Below are 21,628 nucleotides of genomic sequence, written 5' to 3' on the forward strand. Positions count from 1 at the left end.
ATCAGCTCCTGCCCAGGTGTAGTCCTGCCAGACAGTGGGCAGCAGCAGTGCCAGACTCTGGATCCGCTGAGAATGTGGGTTGAGGAGGGTGGAACCTGCTCAGTAAAAGATTGTTTCCTACACACTGTGATCAATCCCTAATGGTGCAGCAGATGATGCCAGCCTCCAGTAACACCCTTCATGTAGGGAGTGCTGGTCTCACCTTGTGTGTTTGAGCACCCTGCACAGTTCCACCCACGGTGCCAGTGACCCAGACAAAGCCAGCCTGCTCTCTGCTGGGGTGAGGGGTAGGGAAAATGCAGAGATCCCACACTGGATCTGAACCATGGTGTCAACAGGTTTTTACTGAACAAGGCTCTGCAGAGGGAGGACAGGAAGTGTTCCTGTGATTGACCCTCATGAGCAGGAAGCCTGGTGTTCCCTTTGAGTCCCCCCTCCCTGCTGTGTCCCTCTTAGGGGTCCCCAGCCAGCCCCAGCCCCAGTTGGGATGAGCAGCACAGGAGGAGCAAAGCCTCGGCCTTCCGCTGCCCAGCCCTCGTGCCAGGCAGACCCTTCGAGTCAGCAGGGCTGAGAACACGAGGCACCAGGGGCTTTCTCTGCTGGGTGCTGCGTGGAATCCCTGGGCAGCCTCTGAAGGTGGTTCTTGCTCCCCCAGCACAGCACTGGAGCGCTGGCAATGCACACTCAGATCAGCTCCATCTTGAACTGGCTGAAGTTGGGCACGGCGGGCGAGGGCTCGGCCGTGCTGCTGAAGGGGACGCAGGGCTGGTTGGCTGGCACAGCCCCGTGGCTCACGGTGGAGCTGAGCTGCTGCAGCGTCATCAGCACCTCCTGCTGCAGCCGCTGCTGCTGCTCCTGCTGGCGCTCCAGGCGGCACTGCCGCTCCAGTACCACGTGCAGGGCCTGGCTCAGCTTCTGCACCTCCGTCTGCACGGCCTCCAGCTTCTCAGCAAGGGCCTGGCAGCTGGGAGCAGAGGGGGACACTGGCACACCCCAAGCCAGGTGGTGATTTTCCGGACCCACGAGGTTTGGCAGGGCAGTCTGAGTGCTGGCATCTTGGACCTGCAGTAGGGAAGGTGAAACATTATCAGCTGCCCCTTCGATGGCATTTAACAAGAGAAAGATTTATTCTGCACTTCGCTACAGGGTTCAGAAAAAAGCTCTCAGGGAAAGTCATCACGTTGTTACAGACCTCTAGACCGCAGCATGAGCTGCACTTCATCCCCACCCAGCTCCAGACCCCAGTGCCAAGTGTCCTGCCAGCATGTGCTGAGCTATCCTGTGTGGATGCTGCCACACAGCAGTGTGGCTGCCCACGCTACAGCCAGGCTTGTGTTTGCTCTCTGCAGGCACAGGAACAGCATCTCCTGGGTTTTGCTTTCTAACCCTTCCATTTCTTGCACTGCACCCTGAAGCACAGGGCTGTTCTGCTCCCGTGAGCGATCACATGCCGGCTTTGAACACCAGGGGAGACTTTCTCCTAGAAAGGGTGATGAACAACCCATGTCCTCTCAAGCAGCTGGCAAGGGCTCTTGGAAAACACCTGAGTGGGCTGGAGAAGGCTTTTGCTCTCTCTGAGCAACGAGAAGGTCATGGATGAAGGCACAGCCTGACTCACAGCTGTTTTGTTCCCAGCATGTCACAGCCAGAAAGGCAAGTGCCAGTGTCCTACCACCCTCCATGTGACAACAGCACTGCCCATGAGCCTCTGGTGATTAGAGATGCTCTGGAGGGGTAAGTGTAGAGCTTTGGAGCAGACACACTGGCACCTGCCTGGGGCTGGTCTGGGGACTGCTGGGTCATGGAGATTTGCCCCATGGTCGCCACTGGTGCCAGCAGAGCTGGGCATGGCTGTGGGGCTGGCCAGGTGGTTGTGACAGGATGGCCACAAGGACAAGGACCTGCTGAGACAACATACGTGTGGCCACATTTTGCAGCGAGGCAAGGCAGGGGTGTACACGGTAGGGATTATGGCAACTGGAGGGTGGCCACCCTGGCTGTGTCACTCCATCCTCCTTGTGTCATTCTGTCCTGGAGCGTCCACAGCCCTTCATCTCCTGGTGTTCCACCAAGCCACTCAGCTGCTGGTGTCCTGGGGTGGCTGGGAGAATCTCCTGAGCTGGCACTGACACCAGACCTTAGAGAGCAGTCTGTGAGTTGCAGGTTGGAGGCCAAGGCTGGCAGTGAGTGGCATCTCCATGGCCAGCATCAGCCAAGGGCAGCAGCGAGTGCTGGCTGCAGGTGGGTGGGCAGCAAGCCCACAGCCTCAGCCTCCCCAGAGGGGCTACCCAGATACACTCACCAAGTGCCATGGTCAAGCACTGCTAGGGAAAGCAGTCTACAGAGGCTGGGGAGCATTTCTGGGAGCCTTCCATGCCCAACAGCCTGTCCCAGCACACGGTGTAGATGCAGCAGGGTGCTGTGCAGAGCTGCCCAGATGTCAGCACCACGCTGGCTCTTGGCCCAAGCAGATTGGCTCCCCCATCGTGCCACCCTACCTTTCTCTGCAGGAGAACAGCCCTGTCCACAGTTGTTGTCTTCAGCACCAGGGCTGGGTTCCTGGTGTGGGGTGTGACCAGCTGCCCTCGGTTGGGCAGTGGCTGTGGGGGGGCGGCCAAGCCCCCGTGAGCAGGGCAGCTCCCCGGAGCCAAGGGGGTGCCTGTGGAGCTGTCGTTACCTGCAAGGGATAGAGACAAATGCCTCAAAAGGAGGCTCTTGGGGGCTCCCCATTGGGGAACGGGGCCCTTTCCCCAGCCCAGTACTGCCAGGCGGTGGTCATGGTGCCCCCGTCAGGGAGCCAGGCCTTACCATGCCCAGGGGACAGCCCTGAGGGCAGGGTGTCCCCGAGCTGCCCGTCGTCCTTGCAGAGGGAGGCCACGCTAACGATCTGGATGCCCTCCTTGGTGTCCTGCCTGCCCGTGGGATCCCCGAAGGGCACTGCAGGGGGCCGGGTGCCCAGCAGCTTGGGGGGCTCAGCCTCGTGCCCCTGCAGTGGGGGCCAGGGCTGGTCCCCATCCCAGCCGGGTGCCCCTGGCCCTGGCTCCACACTCTTCCTCTTGAGGAAGAGGTACACGGCCTGCGGCGTCACCCGGATGTCATCCAGCTCCAGCACCTTCTTGATCTTGCGGAAGCTCAGCCCGGCCCGGCGCAGCTCCACGATCCTCCTCTTGGCACGCTCGTCCAGCCGGCCCATGGCTGGGCCCCTCCTGTTCCCGGCTCCTACATCCCTGGGCACAGTTGTGGTGGGGACTGGGGCAACCCTCCCACCCTGGAGGGCGGTGCTCGGGCTCAGCTACTGCCCTGCTGCCAGGCTGCTGGCTCTGGCCCGTGCTGCATGTGGTGCCATTCCCAGCTTCCAGCAGTGCCACGGTTCCCAGATGGAAAGGAGGTGGCTCTTCCCACCGGGATGAATATGGACAGCCCCAAACCCGTCCCTCACTCACACGAAGCCCCTTTAGAGTGAGGGGTCCAGCTCGGTCCCACAGCCTGCCAAGGGCACAGAGGATGGTGAGGGGCTTGGTTCTGCCCAGTGTCCCAAACTGGACATCAACCCCACCCTGCCAGCAGCACAGCAAGGAATTAGAAGTGGTCAGGATGCCAAGCAGCAGCTCAGTGTCCCAGGAAGCTTGGTGTGAGCCCTGGCAAGTGGCTGTTCATCACACGAGGCTGGCAGGTCTCTGGTGGAGCCTCACGTCTCCCTGGCAGCCTGGAAGGTCACAGCAAGCAGAACTGGAGATGCCCACATAGAAACTCCTGCCTGGGAACTGCCGATGCTGCAGAGCCTGCCCATGGGTCTGGAGACAGCACTGTCCTGTACCTCTGGGAGAAGCAAAATCAAAGAAGACACAACTGTAAATGTCATGGCTGCAGCTCCTGTGCTCCCCCCTTCAGGCACACACCTGCACTGCCCAGGGAGACACCTATGCATGTGTGAACATGCACACGTATGTGCCTATACAACTATGGTGGAGGGCTTTTTTCCATTTCCTACCAAACTCCTTATCTCCAGGGGTTTCTTGGACCCTCAATGCTGCAGCTGCTACCTAAAAGACATACTTTTTGGGTTTCACTTCTCTGAAATAAATATCCTCCAAGAATCCCCATAAGGCAGCAAAACCATTTCTGGATTAGCAATAGAGGATGCATCAAGTGGCTGCCACTTGATGTGATACAGGAGCCTTGATGGTAGATGTGATACAGGAACCTTTTCCAAACCCCACTCCCCTAGGCACATGTGGATCTTAAAAAGGACAACAATGTGTTATGTTGGCCAAGGAGGTACAGAGGTATTGCACATCAGCCTCAGGAAAATGGAGTCACTCAGTTCAACAGAAGAGTTGTGTCCCTCTGCATTTTACCTCTCCTATGGCAAAAGAGAGAGACATTAACTCCAGAGATGCAGGTTATACTTTGATCCAGTTCTGTTTGCATCTAAAGGCCCTGCTGTGTGCATTAGAGACCTTGCAGATAAGAGCTGGGGGAGGGGATACAGGAAAACAGATGTCCCCGATGCAGACATAGCAATTGCAGAGCAAGAGGAAAAGCTCAGAAATTCTCAACCTTCCCCATGCCAAGGGAAGATGCTCCAAGGAGACCACGCCCTTGAGGCTGCAGGTATGAGGAGCCTGGGCCCTGGTAAGATAGTCTGCCTCCTCCCAGAGCGTTTCCAGACATGGCCAGAGGACGCTGGAGTGTCTGAGCAGCTGGGGACAGACACATTCCATTTGTACCAATGCCAGGAAAGCCAGCACCCACGGCTGCAGCCCTCATCCAGCTCAGGGAAGGGGATGATGAGAGTGCCTTGGAGATGTGCAAACTCCACACAGCATCTCCCCCAGCTCCCTCTCCACTGGAGATGTCATTCACTGTGTACCACCCTCTGGTACCAACACCCTCCTTCTTCACATGCTCATCCCCTCCAGACCTTCCCAGACCCTCCACAGAGCTCCCACCACCCTGCCCTGCCTTCCTGGGCGTGGGGACAGCTCACAGGAGGCACAGACCACCCACTAACCCCACATAAGCTCAGCATTCCCAAAGCAGGGTGTTCCCCCACAGCCCCCCATTCGCTGGAGGGGCAGCAGCATGAGGAGTTTGGCCAGGATGGCTGCAGGAACAGCTCCATGGAGACACCACCAATGCTCAAGGCTTCACCAGGCTCCTTATGCTTCAAGAACAGCACTTGCCTCTGCAGCAGGGCTTTTCAAAAATATGTATTTACTGATCAGAGGTAGACCAAGACCTGGAAAGTCATTTCTAAAAGACACTGAGAAGCTGTGGGTCAGAGTCCAGCCGGCAAGCAGGAACTGCAGCAGGTTGAAATCCAGCTCCAGCCCCACTTACACCTTGAGGGTGGACAAAGTGCACAGCAGTTACTCTGCCCCTGTCAGGTGAAAAGGGATGCCAGTGAAAGCAATGTGCCATCCCTCTAAATAATACAGTATTCCAGCAATTTCCTCCAAGGTTACAGAATCAATTAGGCTGGGTCGTGTCCAACCTTTGACAGATCATTACCGTGTCAACTAGGCCATGGCACTACGTTTTTTTCCCATACTAAATGTGCTCCCCATTTCCACAGCTGAGTCCATCACCTTCTCTTCTTTCTCCCTCTCCAGAGGGGATTTTTCCCAAGGGGCTGCAGCTTCCACTATGCACACAGTTTATCAAGCTACACATTCACAGAGATGAGACCTTTACACTCACCTGGCCTTCAGGGTGTTGGTTACTCTCCAAAAAAATTTTTGAACAAGGAAAACCAAAAATCAACCCAGTGAGAGGGAAGGATTCAGAGATTTTCCTACACCTGTGATTTTGCATAGGAATGGAGTTCCCTTCACCTTCCAGGGGCAGGTTGGGGGTGACATCGTTCCTCTGAAGGTTTCTTATACCACTTGGAGAAGTTAATTCCAGAGGTGGTTTTGCAGAGCAGGGGAAGGAAGCATTCATGGAAGAAAATTTACAGCACTGAAATTGTGTGAGCTTACTCTCTGCCTTGACCCCCTTCCATTTCTCTGGATATCAGGAACACAAAAAGGTTTCATCTCCTCCATAAAGTCCCTGGAACAGCCTCATCTGGGATGACTCAGCCTTTTCTACTTCTAAAACAGAGCAGCACCACTAAGTCAGTTTGGCTTGGCATGTCCACACACAGCTCAGGTGCTGTGAGCTGTGTGGACACTCTAAGTCCCCTGTTCCAAAATCCCTCCTGCCTCCACCTCCCCAGCTGTCACACTGTGTGCCAGCCACAGCTGCCAGTGCTTTGGCAGTCTCAGATTCTACATCCTTCCCCTGCAAGCTACAATGGCTCCAGTGTTCCTCATGGTCTGCAAGTGTCCTCTCCCACCCACACCCCTTGTTGTGCACTGGGATGGGCAATCCCAGGGGGAAGACACAGTGACTGGAACACTCAGCTCATGGCTCCAGCTTGGGAGGTCTCTCCCACAGCACCACAGTCTCCAAGTTCTCCCCTTTTGGTAGGCTGGATTCTGAGGCCTTACCCAGCCAACTGGTCATACACCTTTGTGTGAGCAGCTGCATGCTTTGTTACACCACCAGCCCTGCAACAGGAATTTTGCTCCAGCCAGTCAATTTTGGTGAAAGCAGGATGTTTGACCAAGTTTAACACTTGAGCAGGCATATTCCTACAGCATCAGGGCATATAAGTGTTGCAGGAAAACAGAGAAAAAAGGACACCTTGGTACAGTTTTTAGGTTAAGGGCATTGAAATACACAAATGTATGCACTGGCACATCCAGGGGCAGACAGTCTCGAAGTCCTGAGCCTGTTCAAGGCCCAGTTACCAGTGTGCACTGCAACAAGAGCCTCAGACCTCGAGAGAGGGCAGGCCAGGCATTCACAGGCTATGGCTGAAGAATTAATTCACCTTTAAGTATTTCAGCTAAATTGCTAAATTCACCTCCTTCTGCAAACTACAGAGGAACCCCCAAAATCACCTGTTTTTGCTGTTGCAAGCCTATGTAGCTACCGGACAGTGCAACCACTGGAAACTCACTCAATTCTCTGCAACAATAACAAAGGCTGGTACAACACAACAGGATGAAAAGTTTCTGAGTCCTCAGAATACAAATTCCCCACTCTGCAGTTCCTCTAAGGCAGGCACACAGACTGTATCCTCTGAAGCAAGACACACATCTCCCTTACTCTCATATAGGTGCAGAAGGGGTCAGATTGAACAGGGAGGGAGACCAAAGATCTTCCAGCACACAGAAAACACCAGCATGCAGAGGCTGCGGGCTGGGCCAGCCCAGTGCAATCCCTACAAATGCTAAGCCATGCCTCGGACGGGGTGCTCACACCTCACCGTGATAAATGAATGCTGAATGCCACTGTTGCTGTGGGCAGTGACCCACGGATCCCCCGGAGTTTCTGGGGCTCAAGGAGAGCCGTCTGTAGAAAAACCACCACAACCCAAAGCCAGTGAATGGGAAGGGCAAACGAAGTTACAAGTTACAACGAACTCACCAGTTACAAGTCTGTACAACACAGAGGACAGGCACTCTCAGCCTCAGGCAGCATTTAGAGACACTAATTAGTCCCAACCACACCACAAGCAGAGCAGTTCACCTGCGGAAGTGGCAGTAAATAGCCTGTCCTCAGCAGCTTGGAAGTGCAGGAGAGAAGGGACAGAAAAACACAGAGGTAAGAGCCAAAGGCAGACCTCGTGGAGCTCTGTTCTTTCCTCTCCTGCTTGTCCACGGTGTCCTGCCCGAGTAGCTTTGTGGTTACCTGCTGCCTTAAACCCACCGCCCAGCATCCACCGACACATCCAGCATCCAAAGGGGTCTGCACTTCCCTGGGAAACAGCTGGGCACGTTTCTGAGTTCAATAAGCAGCTGGAGGACAGCACTTCAGCTCGGGCACGCCAGTCCCAGCCCCGACCCTGAACATGAGAGCAGCACCAGCCTCCGCATCCCTGCTCGCCCGCGGAGCCTCCGCCCCGGCGTGGCCGTGGGCACGGGGGTTCGCCAACACCCCACCCTGTGCTCCCACCCCTCAAACTACCACTGCCAGGAGCTCCTCTCATCCTGCCCCGGGACGCTCCCAGCACCCAGAGCAGCTCCGTGCCCAGCGGCAGAGCATCCACGTACAGGGACTGCCGACGGATGCCGGATCCTCCCGGGGACGGCTCCGCTGCCGCCCAGCCCCGCTCCGCGGCACCCAACTCTCTGGGAGGCTGCTGTTTGAAAAGCTCCAGCCCTCTTTGTTTGGCTGGGGCAAAACCAGCAGGGGCTGCTGGGAAGGTCACCCAGGAGGAGACTCTACCGGGAGGGAGGAGCCCTCTCTTAACCCTTTCGGGGCAGCCGTGACGAGTCGCATCCCCTCGGCGGCCTCGGGGCACAGACCTGGCCGTGCCAGCCCAGAGCACAGCCCAGGCGTGTCCTGTTCCAGAGGATGGAGGAGAAGCCCCTGGGCAGGCAGCGATGCCGTCCCCAGAGGTCCCATCCAGGGCTGGAAGCACCAGCTCCACGCTCAGCACTGCCGTGGGCTGCTGGCACAGGGCAAAGGCCACGGCGGTGCCATTCGCTCTGAAACTGAAGCGGACACCTGTTCTCACCTGTGCTGCTGCCCCAGATGAGGTGTTCGAATATCCCTCCTGGTTCGGGCTTGGCCTCAAGGCTCATCCTGCCAACTGCTGGCAGGCACTGCGAGGCGATCAGCCCCCCTCACGCTGCCACCGCCGTCCTGGGGCTGGCTCTGCTGCTCACAACTCTGCAGGAACCTGCTCCAGGGCCACAGGTGGCAGGAAACCTTTTCCAAAGCAATATTTTTCTGCTGGCTTAGTGACCTCGCTTGCCCACCCTTGGAGAAATGAGAGCCGTTTTGGGAAAAAGAGTGTGCATGGCTTTGGGATCAGCCAGCCTTTATGGCTTTGTCACTACTGAGGGAGAAGAAAATGTTAAACACTGGGCCCTAAAGCCCGAAAGCAATGAGCACAGTAACAAGTCCCCATCCTTCTGGCCCAAGGAAGCACAGGCTCTTCCCCAGGTCCTTCTCTCTGCAGTAGCACCTGGGGTGCAGGTCAGACAGGGACCCAGCACAAAAACGCTGTGACTGAACTGTACAACCTGCTGAAAGCCACGGGCCCGGTGGGTAAGGCGAGCTGATCTTTGTGACATCCATACTGCCATTTATTGCATCAAGGCAGTGGTACTTGCCATCTTTCATAAAGCAGTTTTCAGATTAGCAGCTAAAATGTGGTACAGAAAAGGTTTGGTTATTGTGTCTTTGTTCTCCAGCCATGACTGCAGTTCTCTCACGGGGCACATTTCTTAAGGCTTCCCTCACTCAGTGGTTACTATAAATATGGACAAAAATGGGCAGCACAAAAATGGACTGAAGATTTTAATAAAGCACCATAAACCCCAAGAATTAAAGCTGCAGTACCTACAACTTCACGTGTAATGAGTTAATTGGAAGAAAGGTGAGAAGACCAGCCATGCTGGGTCTGCCCCAGGTTCCTCTGGGACATCATCCTGACTTCAGCAGGCTGACTAGCAGATCCTTGAGCAGGAATGTAAAAGCAGGGTAAGCACATGGTAACGCTTTCCAAAGTACACCCCCACAGTGCAGCTCTGAGAGACTTTCCAAGAAGGCCAAAGGCCCCTGGGCGGTCCCAGCCACGGTGTGGCCACAGGCCCAGGGCAGTGCCCACCCCTGTGCTGGCACTGCTGGGGCACCTCCAGCCCTGGGGGCAGTTCTGGGCCCCTCGACAAGAGAGACACTGAGGGGCTGGAGCGTGTGCAGGGAAGGGAACGGAGCTGGGAAGGGGCTGGAGCAGCAGGAGCAGCTGAGGGAGCTGAGGGGGCTCAGCCTGGAGAAAAGGAGGCTCAGGGGGGACCTTCTGGCTCTGCAATCCCTGACAGGAGGGGGGACCCAGGGGGGGTGTCGGGCTCTGCTCCCAGGGAACAAGGGACAGGAGGAGAGGGAACGGCCTCAGGCTGTGCCAGGGGAGGTCTAGGTTGGATATTGGGGAAATTTCTTCCCAAAAACAGTGGTCAGGAATTGGAAGAGGCTGCCCAGGGCAGTGGTGGAGTCCTCATCTCTGGAAGTGTTCAAAATACCACGTGTGTGTGGTACTTGGGACATGGTTTAATGGTGGCCTTGGCAGTGCTGTGGGAACGGTTGGACTTGATGGTCCTAGAGAGCTTTTCCAGCCTAGATCTTTCCATGGTAATCATGACAGGCTACTGATAGTCCTCATTAGGCATAGTGCAGTCTCTCTTTGAACCCATAAAAACTTTTAGTAGGCTACAATGTGCTCTGGCAGGGAAATCTGACCTTAAACAAGATGTGTGAAGAACAACTTCCTTTTCCCTTTCTTTGGTTTTGTTTGCTAGTTTGTTTTCTGAACCCACCAATGGCTGGTTTCATGTAATAGTCCCTTGGTTTTGCAGCAGAAGGGAAAATAAACCAGTTATTCTCCTGGCCACACGTGATGTTACAGACACCTGCCCTGGTCTCGCCCTTGTCCTGTGGTGGAGGTAGATGGGATTCTACCTGCATTCCAGCGGTGAAGCTGCCTTCCTTTATTAGGAATTTACCAAAAATACCTATGGTCACACTTCAGCTGAAGAGAGGGGGAGATGTCCTTCCCACATAGCATGAAATGCCACTGGATGATGCTCCATCCTAAGTCTTTCATTCTCCTCCTCACAATTTTCTTGCAGTGGAGCAGGAGAGTCCCCTCTCAGCAGTGCTGTCCCTTTCTGCTCCTGCTCCCTAAGATGACACATCTGCCCCCACCTCAAAATAGAATTTGTGTGCTGCGAATCTGCAACCTACACTGGGTTCAGCATCTCCCTGGGCAGGCCAACAGCTTGCTGGGTGGTCAAGCTCATGGAAAGGGGAGAGTTGAAGCCCCAGCTGTTACTCTCATTAATATTACTATGCAGGGCAGGGTTTGTAGGAAAGCTTAACTTTTATTACAGCAGTAAGTGTGGCTGCACAAACCAGAAATGCAAGCCCAGTACAGCTGGTGAACATTGTCCTGCTTTTCAAGAAGAGCGAGAATGGAGATCCCGGAAACTACAGTCTGTCAGTCTCATTTGAGTGCCTGGTAAAGTTATGGAGAAGATTATTCTGGGAGGGATTGAAACACATCTGAAAGACAACACAGTTATTGGTCACAGCCAGCAAAGTCCTGGTTATTAAACCCGATTTCCTTCTGTGACAAGGTGACCCAGCTGGTTGATCAAGGGAAGCCAGTTGATGTGATCTCTTTGGATTTTGGTAAAGCTTTCAATCCTGTCTCTCCCGGGATCCTTTTGGACACACTGTCCACCCCACAGCTGGATAAACATCCTGTGGGGGTGAGCAACTGGCTCACGGGTCGAGCACAGAGGGTGACTAGGGTCACAAACCCTCCTGGAGCTCTGGCAGCCTTGGGGCTGTGCCCACTGCCCTGGGGAGCCTGTTCAGTGCCAACCACCCTCTGGGGGAAGAACCTTTCCCTGAGATCCACCCTGAGCCTGCCCTGACACAGCTCCAGCCATTCCCTGGGGGCTGTCCCTGGTCCCCCCAGAGCAGAGCTCAGTCCTGCCCCTCCTCTGCCCCTGCCCAGGCAGTTGGAACTGCAGGGAGATCTGATCTCAGTCTCCTCTTCTCCAGCCGAACACCCCAAAAGCCCCCAGTGCCCTCGCACCCCCTCCCCTCGGGGCCCATCCCCCTCTGACCGATCCCCGGTCCCTTTAAGCGCCCCCGCCCCGCCCCTGCCGTGACGCCATCACTGCGCGCGGCCCGTTCCCGCGCGCGGGGCCGATCGCGGCGGTGCCGAGATGTGAGTGGGGCCTTCCCTTCAATCCTATCCCATCCATCCCTTTCCATCCCTTCCAGCCCGTCCATCCCATCCATCCCGTCCCGTCCGTCCCGTCCCGCCCCATCAGCCGCTGTCCGGCCGCGGGGAGGGCGCCGGGGCCGCCCGGGAGGCGCTGGCGGGGCGGGGAGGGAGGAGCGGGCGGGGCCGGGCCGGGGGCCGGGGGAGCGGGCTGTGCCTGAGCCGGCCCCGCCGCTCCGGCCCTGGTGCGGTGCGGCCCGGCCTGCGGAGCTGCCCGCGCTGCTGGGCCCAGCGGGGTGCCCAGGACTGCCGGGACAAGGGCCCTCCTCGCACGGCGGATCCCTCTCCCCGTTTTGCGAACGAGGGCCTGGAGCGAAGGGCCGGGCAGGACTCACCTGTAGCCGTGCGGAGGGAGCTCCCTTGGTCACAGAACTGCGGCTCTGGGACTGCAGATCGACTCTAAAGCAGAGGGGGGGTGTCTGAGATGGAAGCTTGGGCTGTGTGTGGATTGCTTTTAGACTCTGGTTTGGGGTGGGTGCTCCAAAAACAGCGATTTGTGAGGGATTGAGAGGTGTTTGATGGTAGGGAAGAAGCATGTCGCTTAGAAGTGCGTTGTTGCACAGCCTTGTGTGAATTCTGTGATTTATTCTTTCCGCATTTTCCAGTGAAGAGGTGAGAGTGCCCGCGGGGTAGGCTGAGGTGTCCAGCTGAAGCGAGCGTGGCCAGTGGTGTTCCTGAGAAAGGGGAGTGTGTTTTGGTGGAGTGGAAACACTGGTTAGTTTAAGGGCTGCTGAGATGCAGCTTCATTTGCTGAATCCTATCATTTGCTGAAGGTTTAAAACCCATGTGGTTAATTTGTCTGGTAAGGCTATCCCGAGGAGTCCTTTCCTTTTTCCTTGTCACCTGGAAGGAGGGCGTAGCCGGGTGGGGATCAAGGCTCTTCTCCCAGGCAAACAGCAAAAGGACAGGAGGACACAGTCTTAAACTGTGCCAGAGGAGGTTTAGGTTGGACGTGAGGGAATTTCTTACAGAAAGGGTGATCAGACATTGGAAGGGGCTGCCCAGGGAGGTGGTCACCATCCATGAGTGACAAGGTCTGGGTGACAAGGTGGTGTTGGGTCAGAGGTTGAACTTAATGATCTCAGAGGTCTTTTCCAGCCTAGTTGGTTCTGTGATTCTGTTCCCTGCTCCAGCAGCAGGCTATGTGACAGCAAACGTGCTGGTCTTCATCTGTGTTGTCTTCCCTCCTCCCAGGAGGGGTAAAACCAGGTCTGACTGTCAGACACTAAGAGGTAGTTTTGCATGGCTGAGCTGGTGCATCGTGGCTGGGAGGGTCCAGGGGTGCAGGGGGAGCTGGGGTGTAGGCAGAGGTAACCCAAGCCTGGCTGTGGGACATTTAGGAGAAGAAAAGTGGTCTTTGGGATGACCCCTTCCAGTACCTGAGATGAACCTGCAAGAAAGATGGAGAGAGATCTGGACAAGGGATGGAGGGACAGGACAAGGGGGAATGGCTTCCCCCTGCCAGGGGGCAGGGTTAGATGGGATATTGGGAAGGACTTCTTGGCAGTGAGGGTGGGCAGGCCCTGGCACAGGTTGCCCAGAGAAGCTGTGGCTACCCCATCCCTGGAAGTGTCCAAGGCCAGATTTGGACAGGGCTTGGAGCCACCTGGGCTGGTGGAAGGTGTCCCGTGGGCAGAGGGGTGGAAAGAGATGAACTTTAGGGTCTCTGCCATCCCAAGCCACACTGTGATTTTATGGAAGGAAAATTTTAAGTTTTCTAATCTTGTGAAACCCAAACTTTTCTGTTCTGTACTGCCCAGTGACTCAACTGGTTTCATGCAGTGGCTTTCAGCTCCTGAACTGCCACCCCCTCACACCTTGCACTAGAGCACAGTGCTGGATAGAAATGTCCTAAAGCTGAGTGACACACAGAGATTTGTTTTACTTAGTCCCCTTTGCAGCACCTGGGGGACAGTCCATGAACTGTTTCTTCCTGCTGCTGGTGTGAGAGGAGACATTTCCTCTCCCAGCAGGCACTACCACTGTCACATCTGTGGGTGGGTTTCCTGTTCTCCATGCAGAAAGCCATGGGTGTTTCCTGGTCTCTGCAGGGAGCTGGGTGTGCAAATCTTCATTTGTGATGCTTTTTGGAGTTGGTGTATTAAGGAAAAACTGTGAGGCTGAAAATCAGGAAAGTGAGTTTGGCTGTTCAGAAGTGATCTCTTCCCAAACATCAACTTAATTGCAGTCCAGAGAATAAAGTAATTGCTTAGCAGAAGCAACAAGACAGTTGGATGCTGTGAGCTGGGAAGGTTTTTTTCCTGCTGATTGAGTTTGCCTGTGATACTTGTGGAGATGGCGTTGTTCCCAGCATCCTGCAGCACTGCATGTGCAGTGCCACTGTGCAGCTCCTACACGCTTGTGCCCACACTGCCTTCCCTGAACCCTTCACTCCTTGGTAGCTGAGGGTGTCACACTCAAGTTAACACAAGTTGAGGTTATTGAAATGTGGGAAACATCTGGAATTCAGCCAATGCCCAGCATTTCAGTGCTAAATAGTGGGGTGTTGAATTTGTCTCCTTTTGGATCTAGAGCAAAGAGGGAACTGCTGGGGGTAAGGGAGGTCCGAATCCAGTGTAGACTCTGCTGAGAAGTGGAAGTGAGAGCTGCTGTGGCAGCAGTGCAGCAAACTTGACCCCTTCACCTGCTCTTTCTAAGGCTGATGGAGCTTTGGGATCAGCTTGTCGAGGCTGGCAGCAGCCATAATTCAGTGAGGGTTTGTTCTCAACAGCCCTTCCTTCCTGGCAAACATGTGCTGCATGGCACAGGCACTTTGGAGAAAGCTGGTGCTTGTTTCTCTGGAGCCAGGGCTGTGTCAAGAGGCATGAGCTGCTTGTGTACCTTGCAGAGAAAATGGATGTCTTCTGTCTACCAGTTTTTTTGTTGGATAATTAAGGTGTTTTGTACTTCTGTGAATGTGAAATTAAAGCTTTAAGCGTGGGTGCAGACTGTGAGGAGCCCATTGCCCATGCAAGCCTGCATGAGGGGTGGCTCCTCCACGTGGGGCAGGATGTGTAACTCAGGACTCTGGAGAAGGCAGTGGATGCCCAGGATGTTGCAGGCAGGTTTGCTGTTATATGCCTAACTAAGTTTAATTTCTCCTTTGTGAACCTTTTTGTCACTAGGCTGTTCTTTGGGGTTTATTAGGGGTTGGTTCTCAGGATTGAGGAGTTAAAAGTGAGATTTGAGGTAAGTGGGGCCCATTCGGTGCTGCTTTGGATACCTCCAAAGGGGACAAGGAGTAAGCAGGATTGAAAAAGAAGAGCTTGCTAGGACTTAAAAGAAAATAATAAATCTAGCACTAGGTAATCATGCTGTCTGGATTTTCCAGGCTTAACAAAACTGGGGATGTTACAGGGTGCTTGTATTCTCTCCCAGTGAGGGTGAGGAATTGGAAATGTACCTCTTTCTAAATGAATTTCTGTGTGTTATGGCTGCCTTCCTCAAAGCTGCTCTGTAATGCAAAATATTTCCCTTTTGCTAAACCATCTGGACTTGCCTAATTAACTCTGCAGTTACGGTGATCCTGGGCTGCGTTGGACGTTCAGTGGGTTTTGTTGTTCTGTTCCTCGTTTGGGTGTGGGGCTGTTGTTTGTGTTTCTCTGCATTATGCAGAGCCTTCTGCCATTTGTTGTTGAAGGGCTCCCTCACCAACCAAGCGCAAGGACAGGTCTGAGGAGAAGTCCAAGGACCGTTCCAAGGATAAAGCAGCCACGAAGGAATCGGGTGAGAAGGATCGCGGTCGGGACAAGACGCGCAAAAGACGCAGCGCTTCCAGTGGCAGCAGCAGCACCAGGTATGGAGAGGAACAAATAACAGTGTTTCCAGAAATCACCAGCTGGATTTCTGGTAGTCTTTGGCCTGTTGAAAGCTTGTGTTGTGTTAGTCACAGTGCAGTTTTGTCTGACTTAAGGGGGGTTATGTTTTAGGTATGAATTTCTTTGGCTGTTTTGTGAGATGGACCCTCAGTTTTAATTGTTCTAACTTACAGTCACTCTCTCTGTAGTTATCAGTTTTTCAGTCATTTTTCTGGGTATTCCACTCATTTTATTATTCTCCCCCTCTCAACAGATCCCGTTCCAGCTCAACTTCCAGTTCAGGGTCCAGTTCCAGCACTGGTTCTAGCAGTGGCTCAAGCTCCTCTTCTGCCTCGAGCCGCTCGGGGAGCTCCAGCACCTCGCGCAGTTCCAGTTCCAGCAGCTCCTCTGGCTCTCCCAGTCCCTCTCGACGCAGACATGACAACAGGAGACGCTCTCGCTCCAAGTGAGCCTCATTTGTCATCTAGGAATTGCCAGATGGCAGCTTAATTTCCATGCAGAATACAAGATTGTGATCAGAACAGGTTGTTCTCTGAGCACCATTTGCTTTCTCCATAACTTGGAGATCTGAATTTTGTTAGAATGGGTGTGCTCCATTTCCTTACAATCCGAACATACGCCCTGTAGGAACAAAGATTAAAAACCTCATTTTAAGGAGTGATTCTAAATATTATATTTTGCAAAGGCAGTCTTATTCGATGTTCTCCCAGCAGTATGAACCTAGATCAGAGTAGAGCTCTTCAGTTCCTGTGAATTACAGCCAAGACTAACAGAAAAGTCAGGGCTAAACCTGGGATATATGTGTGTGTATATATATATATGTATTCTTATGTTTGAAAAAAATGAGAAGGGGGTCAAAGGAAGCATTTTCCTGTAAGGGTGACATGGGAATCAGACTATCTCAATGTTTGTAAAGTTTTCCTTTGGGTAAGATAAAAATCTGCTTAAGGTACTGTGGGTTTTTTAGTGTATCACTCAATTTATGGACTTTAAGATCAGGAACAATCATAAGTTTTCTACATCTTGATTTTTTTTTTTTACAGGTTAAAATTTCATTCCAGATTTTTTTTTTAACTGCAAAGGCATTGTGTTATGTAGCTACTTAAACAGGATTTTTTTACCAGTTCTGGACCTCTGTAGTGAACAGAAGACCTAGAAACACAAATCATTTGATCTGTTAATTTAACTAGTTGTGGCATGCTGTGCTGTTTATGGCCTCATTTCGGCTCTTTATTGCTGAGGCAAAGAATGTTTTTTGTGTTAACAACTGGGAAATCCTTGAACTATGGCCACAACTTCATAGAAATGTTTGCTAAATTTCCTGTTTGTTACCCTAGCTGTTGTGAAGTTGAAAAGTTGCAAAAAGAAAAACTCTCAAATTCCAGAAGGTTCTAAAGCAAAAGACAGGACAAATGTGAGTCTTGAGGTGATTCTGAGTGCAACAGCCTCACCACCACCCCAACACCTCTTAACCTGTAACTTTCTCAGAAAAAAGGTGCCCTTCCAAGAAAAATGGTGCTTTTTAATCATGTGATAACGACTGGCTTCTTGGTTTTGTCTTGCATGTTCCCCGAAACCATGACTATTTTCTGTTGCCCGAATCAGGTCCAAGCCACCCAAGAGAGACGAGAAGGAGCGAAAGAGGCGGAGCCCGTCCCTCAGACCCACAAAGGTGCATGTTGGAAGGCTCACTAGAAACGTGACCAAGGTAGTGGCATGTTCCCCTGTGGTGTCAAGCATTCATGTTCTTCTGTGAGAATGTGTGAGTGGCTCTTTCAAAGCTCTCAGGACATTTTGGTTGCTAGAGAGATGCCAAGGTCTTGCTGTTGGAAGTTCTTGCTTTATGTCCAGATGGGGAGCCCCTGGTGGTCTAGTGGTTAACGGCGTGTCGCTGTCACCACCGAGACCCGGGTTCGATTCCAGGTCAGGGACACTCCCGGGCAGATGGAGCTCGTTAGCCCTTAAAGGCAACCCACCTACGTCCTAAGGACTTCACTGCCACTGTTCAAGCTCGCTTGGCCCCGGCAGATGAACCTTAGGATTAAAGGGTGGGCTCAGTTCCGCGCACACTGTGTCTCACCTAAAAAATCCAATGCGCAGGCTGGAAGGTGTAAAGACCTTCCCCCGATCTTTGCTCGCGAAGACTGGCCATTATTATGTCCAGATGGATTAGGGAGGAAAATTTTGGTAGGGTTTTACTGAGTCGAATACTGTGCAGTCTTCTGAGACTGTGTAGTGCTTAAGAGGTCTGCCTGCTTTGTCAGTATTCCAGACCTTATATCCTGCTTTAGTAGGAAGAAGACTATAGAAGTTGGAGCAACAGCTGAAATTACCTTGGGGGCATTAGGGATATCTGGCAGTTCTTGATACAGGATCTGCAGAGAGCTGGGCTGGCTTGAGTTGTCTTTGCTAGAATGTAGTTTGAAGGTCTTCAGGAGTAAAAGGTTCAGGCTGCTGAAAAAATGGTGTGCTGTGGATTTACTGCTCTGTGCCAGCCAGCCCTGGCCAGTGAGTGTGGCCTGTGTCCATAAAACTTGCTCTTTCCTTGCAGGATCACATCATGGAAATATTTTCCACTTACGGAAAGATTAAAATGATTGACATGCCAGTTGACAGGCTAAACCCACACCTCTCCAAGGGTTATGCTTATGTGGAGTTTGAGAACCCAGATGATGCTGAGAAAGCCCTGAAACACATGGATGGAGGTAGGTATCATCCTGCAAGGAGCTTGGGGTATCTGAAAATCTTCAGAGTACATAAATTTGATCTGAAAGTGGGTTAAAGGTGATAGGGATATCTTTGAGGAACTGATCTGAAATACTGTCAGCTTTCAGCCCAGATGGCTTTTGTGTGGTTCAGGACAGATCCAAAACATCACAGAACTATTAAAACTGATTTTTTTTTTCAAAACGGTAAGATTTTTTAACCTGGAAAGATTTTCACAGAAACTTAACATCTGAACTGCAGTTTGGTGGGATATTAGATTAAGAAGTCTAGTATGTGTGTGGACTTTCTCAGAGTAGCTCCTGAGTGGGGGGTGGAGGCGGCACCGTGGGCTGATCCCGCTTCAGTCACCTGTGCCAAAGCCGTGAGTTGCAGCAGTGTGATGGATGTGTAGATGTTGGTGTTGAAAAATACTGAGTCCCAGCTGTTTGTGTGGTCCCCCAAAGGCCAGATCGACGGGCAGGAGATCACTGCCACAGCTGTGCTGGCCCCACGGCCCCGGCCGCCCCCCCGGCGCTTCAGCCCCCCGCGCAGGATGCTGCCACCGCCCCCCATGTGGCGCCGCTCGCCCCCGCGCATGAGGAGGAGGTGAGAGCTCTCACAGCTTGTGTTTCCTTCTCGGTGTCAGAGCACAGTACCGCTGAAGCTCCTGGCGTGGGGACAATCCTGTTGGACTTGACTTTCCCCTCCAAGCGACAGGAACGCTTTTGGGCAGCGGTTGAACCTGGGTTGCAGTTGCCAGCTCCTCTCTCGCTCCGGGGTGCCCTGCTCTGGTCTGCACCCTGGATGCAGCCTGTGGGAAAGGTCAGGTGCTTCCCAGCCTGTTCCCTGGAGCCCCTTCTGCATAAAGGCTTTGAGGTGAAGTGGGAGCAGACTCTGGCTGACAGGACAGTCGTGGCAGCCTGCACCAGCTACTTGTTTCTTGAAAGTCCTTGTACCTCCCTCCCTTATTTCTTAATAAGCACATGACCAAAAAGCAATCCTGTGTCAGGTGAGTGGAGTGCACCAGCCCCAAGGTGTGACCTGGCATGCACATGCCCATTGTGTGACTTAGGGCTGTCTGATTGTGCTCAGATGAGTTGTTCTGAGTCTTCATATGGACTCCTCTGTCTTGGAAATCTGCTTAAATTCGTATCAGTACTAACTTGATTGCTGAACAGCTTTGAGCCAGAGGTTTGAAAATGAGCACTGGTTACCATGACAAAAGATCCACTGGCTGTTAGTCCTCCTTTAAACACACCTCGTGCTGAGGTCTGCCAGATGCAGGTTTGCCATGCCCTCCTTTGTTTTCTTCCCCAGTCTAACTTTTACTGTCCTGTTAAAGCTCTGTTAATATTCTGTGCCTGGAAGCCTGATGTCATAGCAGAGCTTGAAGCTAAACTATTTCTTGAGTTCATTTCCTCTAAGGAACTTACCTGGAATTTAAAAGGGCTTTGATAAATCCCTCCCCTGAATATCACTGTTTTCAGAAGTCAAAGCTGACTTCAGGTGAAGGAGAATCTAATGTGGAATGAACTTGAGCTCGTTTTCCTTGAGGATGAAGATAAGTTTCTTGTCTGTTGTTTGGATACTCAACATTCTTCCCGGTTCCTTAAGCAGAGGGAGGATAGCTGGGATATTCCTACTGTGTAGTCAGTGTTTGAATTGCCCTTTTCCTCTCTGGAGCTGCCTTGTATTTCACTTGATGTCTTTCCCCATGGGGTGTGAGGGATTTTGGAGGGAGGCTGGGAAGTGTTTTTAAAGAGCTGACCAAATAGCCAAAGCTGTTGCTGTTGTCTCCTAACAAGCCTCCTCCTGCTCCTGCCCTGCCAGGTCCCGGTCTCCGCGGCGCAGATCCCCCGTCCGCCGGCGATCCCGATCCAGATCTCCCGGGCGAAGGCGCCACCGCAGCCGCTCTAGCTCCAACTCCTCCCGATAAAGCAAAAGGACTGGACAGCTTTTTATTTTTTAACTTAAATCCCATCAGACTATATATTGTACATTTTTTTATAACGAGTCTGGGTGAGGAGGAGTGAGAGAGGTAACCTAGCAGTGAAGGCAACCTAAAAGGAGAGGGCACCAGTTCCTGGCCAGTACCCTTTGCTACTGGAGTTCCTGGCATTGAATCAAAATTATTTAAAAATGGCTTTGATTTTCAAGGCTGCAAAAACATCTTTTCCAGGTAAAGGGAAGGAAAGGTGTTTCAGCCCCTCTTTCTCCAGTTAGCAGGTTGCTGCTTGGTGATTGTAAATGGTTAGCATTCTGTACCAACCTGCATGTAAATCTTGAGCTATTTCAGAACCCCAGTGAGTAAGCCAGGGGGGCATTTATCTTGATCTCTAGGTGTCAGCACAAGATTTTTCAGGGCAGCTGGAGTCCAGACCTGCCCAAGACTTTAATTAAATGCAGAGTTGTTGCTTTATTGCAGTTCTCCATGATGATTAGTTTCTGCAGAGTAAAGCTCTTCTGTAATACTTAAACCAGGGGATCACCACAGAAACAATGGTCCAGCCCACTGAACATGACACTTTGGAGAAGAAGCTGAAAATCCTAAGAACTGTTCTGTAGCTGCCCCTTTAAGTGATTTCTTTCACCTTTTCTTTCAGGGTGTTGGTAAGAACTCCCTACACAACCCCCAGTAAAACAGTGTGAGTGCTTCTGCTTTTACAAATCCCAAGTGAGCGACTGAGCGCCAACCTCCTGGAAACTGCAAGGCAGAGAGGGAGGCTCAAGGTCATGGTGCTGGCTGGATTATCTGGGGTTCACACAGGGAGAGACAAAGAATTTACCACCTGTTGTACAGCCAATACTATACAGACATTTTTTTGTTTTGTTTTGTATAACTTTGTAGCCTTTTGGGCCATGTTGTGTTTGTACTTGTGTAGGATGAGCAGTTATTGAATAAAGCAGTAGGTTGGGAGTGGCTGTTCTGTTTTGCTGCCTCGCTGCAGGAACGTGGGGCCCTTCGAGGGGATTCAGTGATGTGGGAGAGGGCCCTGGGTGTCCTGGTCAGTGGCCACTTGGCCCTGAGTCAGCAGTGCCCTGGCAGCCAGGAGGGCCAACCCTGTGCTGGGGGCGTAAGGGAGGGTATTGTCCCACTCTGCTTTGCCCTGGGGCGGCCTCACCTCAACATTGGGGCAGTTTGGGACACTGCAATATAGGAAAGATATGAAGCCATTAGAGGGTGTCCAAAGGAGGCAACGAAGATGGGGAAGGACCTTGATTTGAAGCCATGTGAGGACACTGAGGGCAC

At 52.8% G+C, this 21,628-nt stretch overlaps 2 protein-coding genes across 2 annotated transcripts; one reads left to right on the top strand and one right to left on the bottom strand.

Moving 5' to 3' along the window:
* Positions 1 to 83: 83 nt before the first annotated feature.
* On the bottom strand, positions 84 to 8,241 carry LOC126641235 (uncharacterized). Its single transcript, XM_050317726.1, has 4 exons — positions 8,109 to 8,241; positions 2,809 to 3,819; positions 2,499 to 2,677; positions 84 to 1,062 (listed from the first exon to the last, which is right to left on the bottom strand). Exons 2-4 carry the CDS (start codon positions 3,191 to 3,193, stop codon positions 685 to 687), a joined length of 942 nt encoding a protein of 313 aa, XP_050173683.1. The 5' UTR covers positions 3,194 to 3,819; positions 8,109 to 8,241; the 3' UTR covers positions 84 to 684.
* A 3,504-nt stretch (positions 8,242 to 11,745) lies between these two features.
* On the top strand, positions 11,746 to 21,295 carry RNPS1 (RNA binding protein with serine rich domain 1). The gene is made up of 7 exons (XM_050317740.1): positions 11,746 to 11,797; positions 15,495 to 15,650; positions 15,926 to 16,117; positions 17,278 to 17,380; positions 18,224 to 18,377; positions 18,843 to 18,984; positions 20,209 to 21,295. Coding segments are annotated over exons 1-7 (855 nt in total). The 5' UTR covers positions 11,746 to 11,795; the 3' UTR covers positions 20,315 to 21,295.
* The last annotated feature ends 333 nt before the right edge of the window (positions 21,296 to 21,628 follow it).

Source organism: Myiozetetes cayanensis, unplaced genomic scaffold (assembly GCF_022539395.1).
Source record: "Myiozetetes cayanensis isolate MyiCay16 unplaced genomic scaffold, myiCay2020 scf20-37, whole genome shotgun sequence".
Taxonomy (NCBI): Eukaryota; Metazoa; Chordata; class Aves; order Passeriformes; family Tyrannidae; genus Myiozetetes; species Myiozetetes cayanensis.

Bases quoted from the DNA above. Each gene is read 5' to 3' on its own strand.
- RNPS1 (XM_050317740.1), top strand. The intron at 15,651-15,925 runs GTATGGAGAGGA...CCCTCTCAACAG, and splicing joins AGTGGCAGCAGCAGCACCAG to ATCCCGTTCCAGCTCAACTT. The intron at 18,378-18,842 runs GTAGGTATCATC...GGTCCCCCAAAG, and splicing joins CCTGAAACACATGGATGGAG to GCCAGATCGACGGGCAGGAG.
- LOC126641235 (XM_050317726.1), bottom strand. From the start codon at position 3,193: ATGGGCCGGCTGGACGAGCGTGCCAAGAGGAGGATCGTGGAGCTGCGC. The intron at 2,678-2,808 runs GTAAGGCCTGGC...TATCCCTTGCAG, and splicing joins AGGGCTGTCCCCTGGGCATG to GTAACGACAGCTCCACAGGC. The intron at 1,063-2,498 runs GTAGGGTGGCAC...TCCCTACTGCAG, and splicing joins CTGTTCTCCTGCAGAGAAAG to GTCCAAGATGCCAGCACTCA.